Raw genomic sequence first — 16,938 nt, 5'->3', positions numbered from 1 at the left:
GCCCTGGAAAGGCACGGGGAAGCACTGGGAAGGCACTGGGAGGTACTGGGAAAGCACTGGGAAGCACTGGGAGGCACTAGGATGCCCCAGGAGGCACTGGGATACCCCAGGAGACACTGGGAGGCTCTTGGAAGGCACTGGGAAGCACTGGGAAGGCCCTGGAAATGCACTGGGAAGCACTGGGAAGGCGCTGGGAGGCACTGGGAAAGCACTGGGAAGCACTGGGAGGCACTGGGATACCCCAGGAGGCACTGAGAGGCTCTGGGAAGGCCCTGGGAAGGCACTGGGAAGGCACTGGGAAGCACTGGGAAGGCCCTGGAAAGGCATGGGGAAGCACTGGGAAGGCACTGCGAGGCACTGGGAAAGCACTGGGAAGCACTGGGAAGGCACTGCGAGGCACTGGGAAAGCACTGGGAAGCACTGGGAGGCACTAGGATGCCCCAGGAGGCATTGGGATACCCCAGGAGACACTGGGAGGCCCTCGGAAGGCACTGGGAAGCACTGGGAAGGCCCTGGAAAGGCACTGGGAAGCACTGGAAAGGCACTGCGAGGCACTGGGAAAGCACTGGGAAGCACTGGGAGGCACTAGGATGCCCCAGGAGGCACTGGGATACCCCAGGAGACACTGGGAGGCCCTGGGAAGGCACTGGGAAGCACTGGGAAGGCCCTGGAAAGGCACGGGGAAGCACTGGGAAGGCACTGGGAGACACTGGGAAAGCACTGGGAAGCACTGGGAAGGCACTGCGAGGCACTGGGAAAGCACTGGGAAGCACTGGGAGGCACTAGGATGCCCCAGGAGGCACTGGGATACCCCAGGAGACACTGGGAGGCCCTGGGAAGGCACTGGGAAGCACTGGGAAGGCCCTGGAAAGGCACGGGGAAGCACTGGGAAGGCACTGGGAGACACTGGGAAAGCACTGGGAAGCACTGGGAGGCACTAGGATGCCCCAGGAGGCACTGAGAGGCTCTGGGAAGGCACTGGGAAGGCCCTGGGAAGGCACTGGGAAGCACTGGGAAGGCACTGGGAGACACTAGGATGCCCCAGGAGGCACTGAGAGTCTCTGGGAAGGCACTGGGAAGGCCCTGGAAAGGCACTGGGAAGCACTGGGAAGGCACTGGGAGACACTGGGAAAGCACTGGGAAGCACTGGGAGGCACTAGGATGCCCCAGGAGGCACTGGGATACCCCAGGAGACACTGGGAGGCCCTGGGAAGGCACTGGGAAGCACTGGGAAGGCCCTGGAAAGGCACTGGGAAGCACTGGGAAGGCACTGGGAGCCACTAGGATGCCCCAGGAGGCACTGGGATACCCCAGGAGGCACTGGGAAGCTCTTGGAAGGCACTGGGAAGTACTGGGAAGGCCCTGGAAAGGCACTGGGAAGCATTGGGAAGGCACTGGGAAAGCACTGGGAAGCACTGGGAGCCACTAGGATGCCCCAGGAGGCACTGGGATACCGCAGGAGACACTGGGAGGCACGAGGAAGGCACTGGGAAGCACTGGGAAGGCACTGGGAAGCACTGGGAAGCACTGGAAAGGCACTGGGACGCCCTGGGAAAGCACTGGGAAGCACTGGGAGCCACTAGGATGCCCCAGGAGGCACTGCGAGGCACTGGGAAAGCACTGGGAAGCACTGGGAGCCTCTTGGAAGGCCCTGGGAAGACACTGGGAAGCACTGGGAAGGCCCTGGAAAGGCACTGGGAAGCACTGGGAAGGCACTGGGAGACACTGGGAAAGCACTGGGAAGCACTGGGAGGCACTAGGATGCCCCAGGAGGCACTGGGATACCCCAGGAGACACTGGGAGGCCCTGGGAAGGCACTGGGAAGCACTGGGAAGGCCCTGGGAAGGCACTGGGAAGCACTGGGAAGGCACTGGGAGGCACTGGGAAGGTACTGGGAGGCACTGGTTGGCACCTGTACCACCCCAGGCCGGGGTGTGGTGGGAGGGTGAGACCGCCCCGACCGGCCCCGCTCCCTCCCGGGGTGGCCCCAGCCCGGGCGGGGCCCGATGGGGATTTAAGGGGCTGGGCCCTTCGCCCCGCCACCCTCCTCTTCCTCCCATCGCCCGCCCGCCGCCATGGAGCGCCTCCTGCCGCTGCTGCTCCTGGCCGCCAGTGAGGGCACTGGGGGGCACTGGGAGGGCGCTGGGAGGCACTGGGGGGGCGCTGGAGGGCACTAGGGAGGCGCTGGGGGGAACTGGGAGGCACTGGGAGGGCACTGGGAGGCACTAAGGGGGCGCTGGGGGGCACTGGGGAGTGTTGGGAGGGCACTGGGAGGCACTGGGGGGGCACTGGGGGGGGAACTGGGGGCAGTGGAGGGGTGCTGGGGGGTGCGAGGGGGCAGTGGGAGGGCACTGGGAGGCGCTGGGGGTGTACTGGGAGGGCACTGGGAGGCACTGGGGTGTACTGGGAGGGCACTGGGAGGCACTGGGGGGGCACTGGGAGGCGCTGGGGGGGCGCTGGGGGGCACTAGGGGGGCGTTGGGAGGCACTGAGGGGGCGCTGGGGGGCACTGGGAGGGCACTGGGAGGCACTGGGAGGGCGCTGGGGAGCACTGGGGGGGTGCTGGGAGGGCGCTGGGAGGCACTGGGGGGGCACTGGGGGGCACTGGGAGGGTGCTGGGGAGTAATAGAGAGTGCTGGGAGGGTGCTGGGGGGCACTGGGGAGTGCTGAGAGGGCACTGGAGGGTACTGGGAGGGTACTGGGTGGCACTAAGATGGAACTGGGGAGCACTAGGGGGTGCTGGGAGAGCACTGGGAGGCACTGGGACGGCACTGGGGAGTACTGGGAAGGAGCTGGAGGTGAACTGGGGACACTGGGAGGCAATGGGAGTATACTGGTGTGAGTGGGAGGGAAAGAGAAAGCACCGGGAGGCAATAGAAGGCATGGAACTGGTACTGGGAGGGAGCTGTGGGTGAACTGGGGGCACTGGGAGGCAGTGGGAGCGTACTGGTGTGGGTAAGAGGGAAAGAGAAGATACTGGGGAACACTGCAAGGGGGGCACTGGGAAGAACTGGGAGCACTGGTGGAGTGTAGAAGGGAATGAGGAGGTTGCAGGAGGGTAATGAAGGGCACTGGGAGGGTACTGGGAAGGAGTTGGAGGTGAACTGGCGGCACTGGGAGCACACTGGTGGCACGTGGGAAGGAATGGGGAAGCACTGGGAGGCACCAGGGAGACACTGAGGGGTACTGGGAGGGAACTGGAAGGTGCTGAGGGTGTACTGGGAGAGAACTGGGGGCACTGGGAGGCGCTGGGAGGGAACTAGAGGCTACTGGGAAGACTTGGCAGGCAGCGGGAGGAAATGGTGTGACGCAGGGAGGCACTGGGAGGCACTGGGAGGCACTGGGGGCCTCATAGGGGGAATGAGGCAGTGTTGGGAAAGAACTGGGAGGCACTGGGAGGGCACTGGGAGCCACTGATAAGCAGTGGGTGGGAAGCAGTAGGGCACTGGGGACACTGGGAGGGAAAGGAAGAACTGGGAGGACACGGGGGTGACACTGGGAGGTGCTGGGTGGCCCAGGAGACCCCCCAGAAGGGAACTGGGAGGCACTGGGAGGAAACTGGGAGGGAACTGGGAGACACTGATAAGCAGTGGGTGGGAAGCAGTAGGGCACTGGGGACACTGGGAGGGAAAGGAAGAACTGGGAGGACACGGGGGTGACACGGGGAAGTGCTGGGTGGCCCAGGAGACCCCCCAGGAGGGAACTGGGAGGGAACTGGGAGGCACTGGGAGGAAACTGGGAGGGAACTGGGAGACACTGGTAGGCAGTGGGTGGGAAGTGGTAGATCACTGGGAGCACTGGGAGGGAAAGGAAGAGCTGGGGGACACAGGGGTGACGCTGGATGGTGCTGGGTGGCCCAGGAGACCCCCCAGGAGGGAACTGGGAGGGAACTGGGAGGCACTGGGAGGGAACTGGTAGGCACTGGGAGGGAACTGGAGGGCACTGGTAGGCGGTGGGTGGGAAGTGGTAGATCACTGGGAGCAACTGGGAGGGAAAGGAAGAGCTGGGAGGACACGGGGGTGACACGGGGAGGTGCTGGGTGGCCCAGGAGACCCCCCAGGAGGGAACTGGGAGGGAACTGGGAGGCACTGGGAGGGAACTGGAGGGCACTGGTAGGCAGCGGGTGGGAAGTGGTAGATCACTGGGAGCAACTGGGAGGGAAAGGAAGAACTGGGAGGACACGGGGGTGACACGTGGAGGTGCTGGGTGGCCCAGAAGACCCCCCAGGAGGGAACTGGGAGGGAACTGGGAGGCACTGGGAGGGAACTGGTAGGCACTGGGAGGGAACTGGAGGGCACTGGTAGGCAGTGGGTGGGAAGCGGTAGATCACTGGGAGCAACTGGGAGGGAAAGGAAGAACTGGGAGGACACGGGGGTGACACGTGGAGGTGCTGGGTGGCCCAGGAGACCCCCCAGGAGGGAACTGGGAGGGAACTGGGAGGCACTGGGAGGGAACTGGTAGGCACTGGGAGGGAGCTGGAGGGCACTGGTAGGCGGTGGGTGGGAAGTGGTAGATCACTGGGAGCAACTGGGAGGGAAAGGAAGAGCTGGGAGGACACAGGGGTAGTGCTGGGTGGCCCAGGAGACCTCCCAGGAGGGAACTGGGAGGGAACTGGTAGGCACTGGGAGGGAACTGGAGGGCACTGGTAGGCGGTGGGTGGGAAGTGGTAGATCACTGGGAGCAACTGGGAGGGAAAGGAAGAACTGGGAGGACATGGGGGTGACACGGGGAGGTGCTGGGTGGCCCAGCAGACCCCTCAGGAGGGAACTGGGAGGGAACTGGGAGGCACTGGGGGGGAACTGGAGGGCACTGGTAGGCGGTGGGTGGGAAGTGGTAGATCACTGGGAGCAACTGGGAGGGAAAGGAAGAGCTGGGAGGACACAGGGGTAGTGCTGGGTGGCCCAGGAGACCTCCCAGGAGGGAACTGGGAGGGAACTGGTAGGCACTGGGAGGGAACTGGAGGGCACTGGTAGGCGGTGGGTGGGAAGTGGTAGATCACTGGGAGCAACTGGGAGGGAAAGGAAGAGCTGGGAGGACACGGGGGTGACATGGGGAGGTGCTGGGTGGCCCAGGAGACCCCCCAGGAGGGAACTGGGAAGGAACTGGGAGGCACTGGGAGGGAACTGGAGGGCACTGGTAGGCGGTGGGTGGGAAGTGGTAGATCACTGGGAGCAACTGGGAGGGAAAGGAAGAACTGGGAGGACACGGGGGTGACACGGGGAGGTGCTGGGTGGCCCAGGAGACCCCCCAGGAGGGAACTGGGAGGGAACTGGTAGGCACTGGGAGGGAACTGGAGGGCACTGGTAGGCAGCGGGTGGGAAGCGGTAGATCACTGGGAGCAACTGGGAGGGAAAGGAAGAACTGGGAGGACACGGGGGTGACACGTGGAGGTGCTGGGTGGCCCAGGAGACCCCCCAGGAGGGAACTGGGAGGGAACTGGTAGGCACTGGGAGGGAACTGGTAGGCACTGGGAGGGAACTGGAGGGCACTGGTAGGCAGTGGGTGGGAAGCGGTAGATCACTGGGAGCAACTGGGAGGGAAAGGAAGAACTGGGAGGACACGGGGGTGACACGTGGAGGTGCTGGGTGGCCCAGGAGACCCCCCAGGAGGGAACTGGGAGGGAACTGGGAGGCACTGGGAGGGAACTGGTAGGCACTGGGAGGGAGCTGGAGGGCACTGGTAGGCGGTGGGTGGGAAGTGGTAGATCACTGGGAGCAACTGGGAGGGAAAGGAAGAGCTGGGAGGACATGGGGGTAGTGCTGGGTGGCCCAGGAGACCTCCCAGGAGGGAACTGGGAGGGAACTGGGAGGCACTGGGAGGGAACTGGAGGGCACTGGTAGGCAGCGGGTGGGAAGTGGTAGATCACTGGGAGCAACTGGGAGGGAAAGGAAGAACTGGGAGGACACGGGGGTGACACGTGGAGGTGCTGGGTGGCCCAGGAGACCCCCCAGGAGGGAACTGGGAGGGAACTGGGAGGCACTGGGAGAGAACTGGTAGGCACTGGGAGGGAACTGGAGGGCACTGGTAGGCAGTGGGTGGGAAGTGGTAGATCACTGGGAGCAACTGGGAGGGAAAGGAAGAACTGGGAGGACATGGGGGTGACACGGGGAGGTGCTGGGTGGCCCAGGAGACCCCCCAGGAGGGAACTGGGAAGGAACTGGGAGGCACTGGGAGGGAACTGGAGGGCACTGGTAGGCGGTGGGTGGGAAGTGGTAGATCACTGGGAGCAACTGGGAGGGAAAGGAAGAGCTGGGAGGACACAGGGGTAGTGCTGGGTGGCCCAGGAGACCTCCCAGGAGGGAACTGGGAGGGAACTGGGAGGCACTGGGAGGGAACTGGAGGGCACTGGTAGGCAGTGGGTGGGAAGTGGTAGATCACTGGGAGCAACTGGGAGGGAAAGGAAGAACTGGGAGGACACGGGGGTGACACGTGGAGGTGCTGGGTGGCCCAGGAGACCCCCCAGGAGGGAACTGGGAGGGAACTGGGAGGCACTGGGAGGGAACTGGAGGGCACTGGTAGGCAGTGGGTGGGAAGCGGTAGATCACTGGGAGCAACTGGGAGGGAAAGGAAGAACTGGGAGGACACGGGGGTGACACGTGGAGGTGCTGGGTGGCCCAGGAGACCCCCCAGGAGGGAACTGGGAGGGAACTGGTAGGAAACTGGGAGACACTGGGAAAGAACTGGGAGGGCCCAGGTAGGTGCTGAGCCCCGTCTCTGCACCCATAGCGGCCGTAGGGGACGAGAACCGGATCGTGGGGGGCCACAGCTGCCAGAAGAAACGTCACCCCTACCAGGTGGTCCTCCTGGGTCCTCAGAAGAACATCCACTGTGGTGGGGTCCTCATCGGCAAGTCATGGGTGCTGACGGCCGCCCACTGCGACACCAAGAGGTGGGGTGGCCCTGGTGGGGTGAGACCACCTCTTGTGGGGTGGGGTGGGGTGGGGGGGTCCCTTCTTTGACCACGGGTTACTGGGAGGAACCATGGAGTGGTCCATCAGGAGCTGGAGGTGGCCCCGGTCGTGGTAGAACCTGGTTGGGTTTCATCTCAATGGGGGTTGGAGAACCTCAAAGGGAGAGGTGGGGTTGTCTCTAGCTCAGGTCCTCCTCCCCACCCCATGGCCTTCTGGGAGATGTTTCTCTTCCCATCAACCATGAAGCCAGTCAACCAGTTGGGACTGGGTGGCTAAGTGCTGGGTAGAGAGGAGGCCCAGTATGACCACTGAGTTGGCTTCCCAAGGCCACCATCCCCTTGGCTTCCCAGTATGACCATCTTGTTGGGTTGGCCACCACAACCATCTAGGTGGGCTCCCAGAGTGACCATCTAACTGGGTTGGCCACCACAACCATCTAGGTGGGCTCCCAAAATGACCATCTAACTGGGTTGGCCACCACAACCAGCTAGGTGGCCTCCCAGAATGACCATCTAACTGGGTTGGCCACCACAACCATCTGGTTGGGCTCCCAGAATGACCATCTAACTGGGTTGGCCACCACAATCATCCAGCTGGGCTCGCAGAATGACCATCTAACTGGGTTGGCCACCACAACCATCTGGTTGGCCTCCCAGAGTGACCATCTCATGGGGTTGGCCACCACAATCATCCGGCTGGGCTCCCAGAATGACCATCTAAATGGGTTGGCCACCACAACCATCTAGGTGGGCTCCCAGAATGACCATCTAACTGGCTTGGCCACCACAATCATCCAGCTGGGCTCCCAGAGTGACCATCTAACTGGCTTGGCCACCACAACCATCTGGTTGGCCTCCCAGAGTGACCATCTAACTGAGTTGGCCACCACAACCATCTGGTTGGGCTCCCAGAGTGACCATCTCATGGGGTTGGCCACCACAACCATCTAGGTGGGCTCCCAGAACGACCATCTAACTGGCTTGGCCACCACAACCAACCAGCTGTCTTCTCCTGAGCCTGGCCAAGAGGTTCTCAAACCCAGTGTCTCCTATCTCTTGAGGTTCTGCAGGGTCAGGTAGATACCTCCCCAAGAACCACGTGATCCCTCTCTCCAGGAGAGGCTGGGCCATGGCCACCATGACAGGACCCATGGTCCTCACTCTTCCATGGAGGTCTCCTCCTTCGGCCACCTGAGGCAATCGGGTGGTGGCCACGTGGGAAGGCTGGCCAAGAAGGACCTGAACTTCCCTCCAGATTTGGTGTCTGAAGAGAGGTCCCCTCCTCTCCCCATTCCCACCAGCTCTCTGGACTGGGACCTGGCCTGGATCAGAACAGGTTGGGTGGCGGGGACAAACCAGTTTGAGGAACCTGTGACACTGGTGTGACTGGCTTGGGCAGGAGCACCTATGTGCTGAGCCCATGGGAGGACCACGGAGGCCACCGTCCCCGCTCCATGGAGGCTCAAGTCATCTCCTCCAGGTAGAGATGTGGGACCTTCCTCCGTGGTTTTGGTGGCCTGAGCTTCTCCTGACGCACAGGGGGAGAAAAAAAACGGGGAAGAAAACCCAAATTTGAGGGTTTGGTTGGACACGGTGAGGACCTGGAGAACGACCAGAACATCTGGGTCCTCAGCTTGGACCTGCTTCTTCTTGGATTGGACCAAGGAGGACTTGGTTTTACTTTGGTTGACTCTCCAGAAGACCTCTTGGGTGTCTTTGGACTCCGAGCCTCAGTTTCCCCATCTGCTTAAAGATATTAAGGAAAGGAGAAGAAGCCTTTTGCCACCATCACCACGTAGACCTTCCCTGACCACCTCCACCAGAGATGGTTCTCCACCAGAGAACCTCACCGTGGTTCTTATCTCCACCCCCAGGTCCATCCCCATCCGCATGGGTGACCACAGCTTGAAGACCAAGGAAGGGACGGAGCAGTGCATCAACTCGGCCAAGGCCTTCATCCACCCCGACTACAACCCCACCACCCATGACAGTGACATCATGTTGCTGAAGCTCCAGAAACCGGTCCGTTTCACCGACCACATCCACCCCGTGGACCTCCCCAAACGTTGTCCCCCACCCAATACCGAGTGCATCGTGTCCGGTTGGGGCAGCACCAGCAGCCCTGAAGGTAGGTGGAAACATCTTCTTGGAGCACGTGGTGGTGGTGGTGGTGGGAGCCTGAAAGGGACCTGGGGACATCTTAGCGTCTTGGGGACATCTCAGTGTCTTGGGGACATCTCAGTGTCTTGAGGGCATCTCAGTGGCTTGGGGATATGTCAGGATCTTGAGGACATCTCAGCATCTTGGGGACATCTCAGCGTCTTGGGGATATCTCGGCATCTTGGGGACATCTCAGCATCTTGGGGGCATCTCAGCATCTTGAGGGCATCTCAGTGTCTTGGGGATATCTCAGGATCTTGAGGGCATCTCAGTGTCTTGGGGACATCTTAGCGTCTTGGGGACATCTCAGCATCTTGAGGGCATCTCAGCGTCTTGGGGACATCTCAGTGTCCTGGGGGCATCTCAGCGTCTTGGGGACATTTCAGCATCTAGGGGACATCTCAGCAGCTTGGGACATCTCAGCATCTTGAGGGCATCTCAGTGTCTTGGGGACATCTCAGTGTCTTGAGGGCATCTCAGCATCTTGGGGGCATCTCAGCGTCTTGGGGACATCTCAGCATCTTGGGAACATCTTAGCATCTTGGGGACATCTCAGCATCTTGAGGACATCTCAGCATCTTGGGGGCATCTCAGCATCTTGGGGACATCTCAGTGTCTTGAGGGCATCTCAGCGTCTTGAGGGCAACTCAGCATCTTGGGGGCAACTCAGCATCTTGGGGGCATCTCAGCATCTTGGGGACATCTCAGTGTCTTGAGGGCATCTCAGCATCTTGAGGACATCTCAGTATCTTGGGGACATCTCAGCAGCTTGGGACATCTCAGCGTCTTGAGGGCGTCTCAGTGTCTTGGGGACACCTCAGCGTCTTGGGGACATCTCAGCAGCTTGGGACATCTCAGCGTCTTGGGAACATCTCAGTGTCTTGGGGGCATCTCAGTGGCTTGGGGACATCTCAATGACCCAGAAACACCTCTCCTGGGTGGATGCCATGAGACATCCATGTGACTCCTTTGGAGGTCTCCGTTCTCCACCAGCTCCATACCACAACTACTGGGACGACACTGGGGAGTACTGGGGACATCTTGGGGACATCTTGGTGCCTTGGGGATATGTCAGCATCTTGGGGACATCTCAGCAGCTTGGGGACATCTCAGTATCTTGGGGACATCTCAGCAGCTTGGGACATCTCAGCATCTCGGGGATATCTCAGCGTCTTGGGGACATCACGGCATCTTGGGGACACCTCAGCATCTTGGGGACACCTCAGCGTCTTGGGGACATCTCAATGACCCAGAGACACCTCTCCTGGGTGGATGCCATGAGACATCCATGCGACTCCTCTGGAGGTCTCCGTTCTCCACCAGCTCCATACCACAACCACTGGTGACTCCAAACCACCTCCAACCTGGCCCTTCAGCTTCCATCTTCAGATCATCTTCCATGATGGGTTCTCACCCTTGGAAGGAGAAGGTCCCTCCTCTTACCGTCCTCCCTTGGCACCCTTCCCTGGACCTGAGGTGTCTACCAGGACCTCCCACCGTCTCCCATTGTCCCCAGGGTACTTCCCAGATGTTCTCCAGTGCGCCATGGTCTACACCATGCCCAACGAAGAATGCTCCAAACTCTACCCCAAAGGCATCACCAAGAACATGCTCTGCGCCGGCGTCAGCTCGGGTGGCACCGATTCTTGCCAGGTAGGTCTGGGTGGGGGTGGAGGGGTTGCCCCTCCCCCACCCACCCCCACCCACCCACCCCCGCACCCCCACCCTGGTGGGGGGGGGGGCAGCTTCAACCCTGAGGAGCCACCCCAATGGAGAAGAATTGGGGTGGGGCACCCTGTCACACTTGGCGTTGAGGACCCCCAACTCCGGGGCCACGGGCTGCTGGAGGGACCCCCTCTGAGCACCGCGGGGACCCCTGGGTGCTATAGGGACCACCTGGGTTCCATAAGTACGCTGGGTGCTATAGGAACCCCTCACCAAGCACCATGCACACCCTTGGGTGCTATAGGGGCTTCTGGGTGCTATAGGGGCCTCTGGGTGTTATAGGACCCCCCCTAAGCATTGTACAGCACCCTGGGTGCTAGAGGGACCCCCTGGGTGCTATAAGGGGTGAAGACCCCCAGGGTGCTATAGGGACCACCTGGGTTCCATAAGTACGCTGGGTGCTATAGGAACCCCTCACCAAGCACCATGCACACCCCTGGGTGCTATAGGGGCTTCTGGGTGCTATAGGGGCTTCTGGGTGTTGTAGGACCCTCCCTAAGCATTGTACAGCACCCTGGGTGCTAGAGGGACCCCCCTGGGTGCTATAAGGGGTGAAGACCCCCAGGGTGCTATAGGGACCACCTGGGTTCCATAAGTACGCTGGGTGCTATAGGAACCCCTCACCAAGCACCATGCACACCCTTGGGTGCTATAGGGGATTCTGGGTGCTATAGGGGCCTCTGGGTGTTATAGGACCCCCCCCTAAGCATTGTACAGCACCCTGGGTGCTAGAGGGACCTCCCCTGGGTGCTATAAGGGGTGAAGACCCCCAGGGTGCTATAGAGACCACCTGGGTTCCATAAGTACGCTGGGTGCTATAGGAACCCCTCACCAAGCACCATGCACACCCCTGGGTGCTATAGGGGCCTCTGGGTGTTGTAGGGGCCTCTGGGTGTTATAGGACCCCCCCTAAGCATTGTACAGCACCCTGGGTGCTAGAGGGACCCCCTGGGTGCTATAAGGGGTGAAGACCCCCAGGGTGCTATAGGGACCACCTGGGTTCCATAAGTACGCTGGGTGCTATAGGAACCCCTCACCAAGCACCATGCACACCCCTGGGTGCTATAGGGGCTTCTGGGTGCTATAGGGGCCTCTGGGTGTTGTAGGACCCCCCCTAAGCATTGTACAGCACCCTGGGTGCTAGAGGGACCTCCCCTGGGTGCTATAAGGGGTGAAGACCCCCAGGGTGCTATAGGGACCACCTGGGTTCCATAAGTACGCTGGGTGCTATAGGAACCCCTCACCAAGCACCATGCACACCCCTGGGTGCTATAGGGGCTTCTGGGTGCTATAGGGGCCTCTGGGTGTTATAGGACCCCCCCTAAGCATTGTACAGCACCCTGGGTGCTAGAGGGACCTCCCCTGGGTGCTATAAGGGGTGAAGACCCCCAGGGTGCTATAGAGACCACCTGGGTTCCATAAGTACGCTGGGTGCTATAGGAACCCCTCACCAAGCACCATGCACACCCCTGGGTGCTATAGGGGCTTCTGGGTGCTATAGGGGCCTCTGGGTGTTGTAGGACCCCCCCTAAGCATTGTACAGCACCCTGGGTGCTAGAGGGACCCCCCTGGGTGCTATAGGGACCACCTGGGTTCCATAAGTACGCTGGGTGCTATAGGAACCCCTCACCAAGCACCATGCACACCCCTGGGTGCTAGAGGGACCTCCCCTGGGTGCTATAAGGGGTGAAGACCCCCAGGGTGCTATAGAGACCACCTGGGTTCCATAAGTACGCTGGGTGCTATAGGAACCCCTCACCAAGCACCATGCACACCCCTGGGTGCTATAGGGGCTTCTGGGTGCTATAGGGGCCTCTGGGTGTTGTAGGACCCCCCCCTAAGCATTGTACAGCACCCTGGGTGCTAGAGGGACCCCCCTGGGTGCTATAAGGGGTGAAGACCCCCAGGGTGCTATAGGGACCACCTGGGTTCCATAAGTACGCTGGGTGCTATAGGAACCCCTCACCAAGCACCATGCACACCCCTGGGTGCTATAGGGGCCTCTGGGTGCTATAGGGGCCTCTGGGTGTTATAGGACCCCCCCCTAAGCATTGTACAGCACCCTGGGTGCTAGAGGGACCTCCCCTGGGTGCTATAAGGGGTGAAGACCCCCAGGGTGCTATAGGGACCACCTGGGTTCCATAAGTACGCTGGGTGCTATAGGAACCCCTCACCAAGCACCATGCACACCCTTGGGTGCTATAGGGGCTTCTGGGTGCTATAGGGGCCTCTGGGTGTTATAGGACCCCCCCTAAGCATTGTATAGCACCCTGGGTGCTAGAGGGACCCCCCCTGGGTGCTATAAGGGGTGAAGACCCCCAGGGTGCTATAGGGACCACCTGGGTTCCATAAGTACACTGGGTGCTATAGGAACCCCTCACCAAGCACCATGCACACCCCTGGGTGCTATAGGGGCCTCTGGGTGTTATAGGACCCCCCAAAGCATTGTACAGCACCCTGGGTGCTAGAGGGACCCCCTGGGTGCTGTAAGGGGTGTGGTCAAGACCCCCAGGGTGCTATAGGCACCCCCCAAAGCACCATACAGATCCCTGGCTGCTATAGGGCCCCCCGCCCCCCCCAGGCACCGTACAGCTTGCTGGGTGCTATAGGGATCGCTGGCATTATAGGGACCCCCACATGCTATAGGGACCCCCACATGCTATAGGGACCCTTAGGTGGGGCCACGAGGCAGCCAACATATAGCCTTCTGGGTGCTATAGGGACCCCTAGAAATATGGGGACCTCCTGGGTGCTATAGGGACCCCCAAGAACTCTACAGGCCCCCCCCCCGGGTATTATGGGGACCACATGGCACTATAGGAACCTCCCCAGTGCTACAGGAACCTCCTGGGCCTCAGCTTCAGCACCCTATAGGGCACGGTGGTCTCCATGACCTGACCCTATAGGGCGTGGTCGTCTCCATGCCATGACCCACAGGCCATGGTGGTCTCCATGCTGTGACCCCATAGGGCATGGTGGTCTCCATACCGTGACCCTATAGGCCATGGTGGTCTCCATGCCCTGGCCCTGTAGGCCATGGTGGTCTCCATGCCCTGACCCCATAGGGTACAGTGGTCTCCATGCCCTGGCCCTATAGGGTACAGTGGTCTCCATGCCCTGGCCATATAGGGTACGGTGGTCTCCATGCCCTGACCCCATAAGGCATGGTGGTCTCCATGCCCTGGCCCTATAGGACATGGTGGTCTCCATGCCCTGACCCTATACGGCATGATGGTCTCCATACCCTGACCCTATAGGGCATGGTTGCCTCCATGCCATGACCCACAGGCCATGGTGGTCTCCATGCTGTGACCCCATAGGGCATGGTGGTCTCCATACCGTGACCCTATAGGCCATGGTGGTCTCCATGCCCTGACCCTATAGGCCATGGTGGTCTCCATGCCCTGGCCCTATAGGGTACAGTGGTCTCCATGCCCTGGCCCTATAGGGTACAGTGTTCTCCATGCCCTGGCCCTATAGGGTACGGTGGTCTCCATGCCCTGACCCCATAAGGCATGGTGGTCTCCATGCCCTGACCCTATAGGACATGGTGGTCTCCATGCCCTGACCCCATAGGGTACGGTGGTCTCCATGCCCTGACCCCATAGGTCATGGTGGTCTCCATGCCCTGACCCTATAGGCCATGGTGGTCTCCATGCCCTGACCCTATAGGACACGGTGGTCTCCATGCCCTGACCACATAGAACACGGTTGTCTCCATGCTGTTACCCTATAGGACATGGTGGTCTCCATGCCTTGACCCTATAGGACACGGTGGTCTCCATGCCCTGACCCTATAGGGCATGGTGGTCTCCATGCTGTGACCCTATAGGACACGGTGGTCTCCATGCCCTGACCCCATAGGCCATGGTGGTCTCCATGCCCTGACCCTATAGGACACGGTGGTCTCCATGCCCTGACCCTATAGGGCATGGTGGTCTCCATGCTGTGACCCTATAGGACACGGTGGTCTCCATGCCCTGACCCTATAGGCCATGGTGGTCTCCATGCCCTGACCCTATAGGACACAGTGGTCTCCATGCTGTGACCCTATAGGCCATGGTGGTCTCCACGCCATGACCCCACAGGCCATGGTGGTGCCCAAGGGCCAACCATGAGACCCAAGGGGTTCCCATGGGGTGAAGTTGGGGGGGGGGGCGTTTTGGGTGACCACCCCCCCCCCATGGGGTCATCTCATGGGGTTCTTCTCTCCACCAGGGTGACTCGGGTGGTCCACTGGTCTGCAGGGACGAGCTGCAGGGCATCGTGTCGTGGGGCATGCAGGTCTGCGGGCGACGGGGCAAACCGGGCGTCTACACCCGCGTCTGCGAGTTCACCCCTTGGATCCATGACATCATGAGGAGGAACAGCCACACCTAAGCCACGCCCAAAAGGAAGGGTCCTCTCCTCACCCAATCCCCCAAAACACCCGGGGGTCTTCTTCTCCCTTCTCCCATCCCTGCGCTCCAGGGAAGAGCTCCTGGAATAAAGCCCTGTGAAACGTGGCCACCTTCCATTGTCCCGTGGCTACCTTCCACCATCCCATGGCTACCTTCCACCATCCCGTGGCTCCACCATGGACCTCAACGCCATGGGACTTGGGGGAGGTGTGGGAGGATGATGGTCACCATGAGCAGAGTGAAGAAATGGCCCCAGTTGTGAGGGTTGGGGTTGGTGGCCATGGTGGTCAACTCGTGGCCACCCATGTTTGGTGCTGGTGGCCATGGTGGCAACCTGTAACCATACTTCAGGTGCTGGTGGCCGTGGTGGGATACTCATGGACATGTGTATCTGGTGCTGGTGGCCATGGTGGCAACCTGTAACCACATATCTGGTGCTGGTGGCCATGGTGGCAACCTGTAACCATACTTCAGGTGCTGGTGGCCATGGTGGGACACTCATGGACATGTGTATCTGGTGCTGGTGGCCATGGTGGCAACCTGTAACCATACTTCAGGTGCTGGTGGCCGTGGTGGCAACCTGTAACCATACTTCAGGTGCCGGTGGCCATGGTGGTACACTCATGGACATGTGTATCTGATGCTGGTGGCCATGGTGGCAACCTGTAGCTACACTTCTGGTGCTGGTGGCCATGGTGGCAACCCGTAACCATACTTCAGGTGCTGGTGGCCATGGTGGGACACTCATGGACATGTGTATCTGGTGCTGGTGGCCATGGTGGCAACCTGCAACCACATGTCTGGTGCTGACAGGCAACCCATGTCCAGCTCTAGAAGACATATGTTGAGGTCTGGAGGACACGTATGTCCAGATCTAGAGGACACATATGTCCACGTCTGGAGGACACAGCTGGCAATCCATGACCACACGTGTCCAGGTCTGGAGAACACATGTCCAGGTCTGGAGAACACATGTCCAGGTCTGGAGGCCACCTATGTCCAGGTCTGGAGGACACAGCTGGCAATCCATGGCCACACGTGTCCAGGTCTGGAGAACACATGTCCAGGTCTGGAGGACACAGCTGGCAATCCATGACCACGCGTGTCCAGGTCTGGAGAACACATGTCCAGGTCTGGAGGCCACCTATGTCCAGATCTGGAGGCCACCTATGTCCAGGTCTGGAGGACACAGCTGGCAATCCATGACCACACGTGTCCAGGTCTGGAGGCCACCTATGTCCAGGTCTGGAGGACACAGCTGGCAATCCATGACCACGCGTGTCCAGGTCTGGAGAACACATGTCCATGTCTGGAGGCCACCTGTCCAGGTCTGGAGGCCACCTATGTCCAGGTCTGGAGGACACAGCTGGCAATCCATGACCACGCGTGTCCAGGTCTGGAGAACACATGTCCAGGTCTGGAGGCCACCTGTCCAGGTCTGGAGGACACAGCTGGCAATCCATGACCATGCGTGTCCAGGTCTGGAGAACACATGTCCAGGTCTGGAGGCCACCTATGTCCAGATCTGGAGGCCACCTATGTCCAGGTCTGGAGGACACAGCTGGCAATCCATGGCCACACGTGTCCAGGTCTGGAGAACACATGTCCAGGTCTGGAGGACACAGCTGGCAATCCATGGCCACACGTGTCCAGGTCTGGAGGACACATGTCCATGTCTGGAGGACACAGCTGGCAATCCATGACCACGCGTGTCCAGGTCTGGAGGCCACATGTCCAGGTCTGG

General features: G+C 60.8%; 1 protein-coding gene across 1 annotated transcript; it reads left to right on the top strand.

The window, feature by feature from the left end:
• The first annotated feature begins 2,075 nt into the window (after positions 1–2,075).
• On the top strand, positions 2,076–15,188 carry LOC142074397 (kallikrein-14-like). The gene is made up of 5 exons (XM_075134999.1): positions 2,076–2,112; positions 6,726–6,888; positions 8,784–9,037; positions 10,586–10,722; positions 15,013–15,188. Exons 1-5 carry the CDS (start codon positions 2,076–2,078, stop codon positions 15,172–15,174), a joined length of 753 nt encoding a protein of 250 aa, XP_074991100.1. The 3' UTR covers positions 15,175–15,188.
• Positions 15,189–16,938: the final 1,750 nt, after the last annotated feature.

The sequence above is a fragment of the Calonectris borealis genome, chromosome 35 (genome assembly GCF_964195595.1).
Source record: "Calonectris borealis chromosome 35, bCalBor7.hap1.2, whole genome shotgun sequence".
Lineage (NCBI taxonomy): Eukaryota > Metazoa > Chordata > Aves > Procellariiformes > Procellariidae > Calonectris > Calonectris borealis.
Note: the sequence above shows the minus strand (reverse complement) of the source record. Positions and strands in the feature narration are given on the sequence as shown.

What these genes read in the sequence shown, in the direction of transcription:
- LOC142074397 (XM_075134999.1), top strand. Translation starts at nt 2,076, where the DNA reads ATGGAGCGCCTCCTGCCGCTGCTGCTCCTGGCCGCCA. An exon ending in CAGCACCAGCAGCCCTGAAG is followed by an intron (nt 9,038 to 10,585) that starts GTAGGTGGAAAC and finishes CATTGTCCCCAG; the next exon opens with GGTACTTCCCAGATGTTCTC. An exon ending in GTGGCACCGATTCTTGCCAG is followed by an intron (nt 10,723 to 15,012) that starts GTAGGTCTGGGT and finishes TCTCTCCACCAG; the next exon opens with GGTGACTCGGGTGGTCCACT.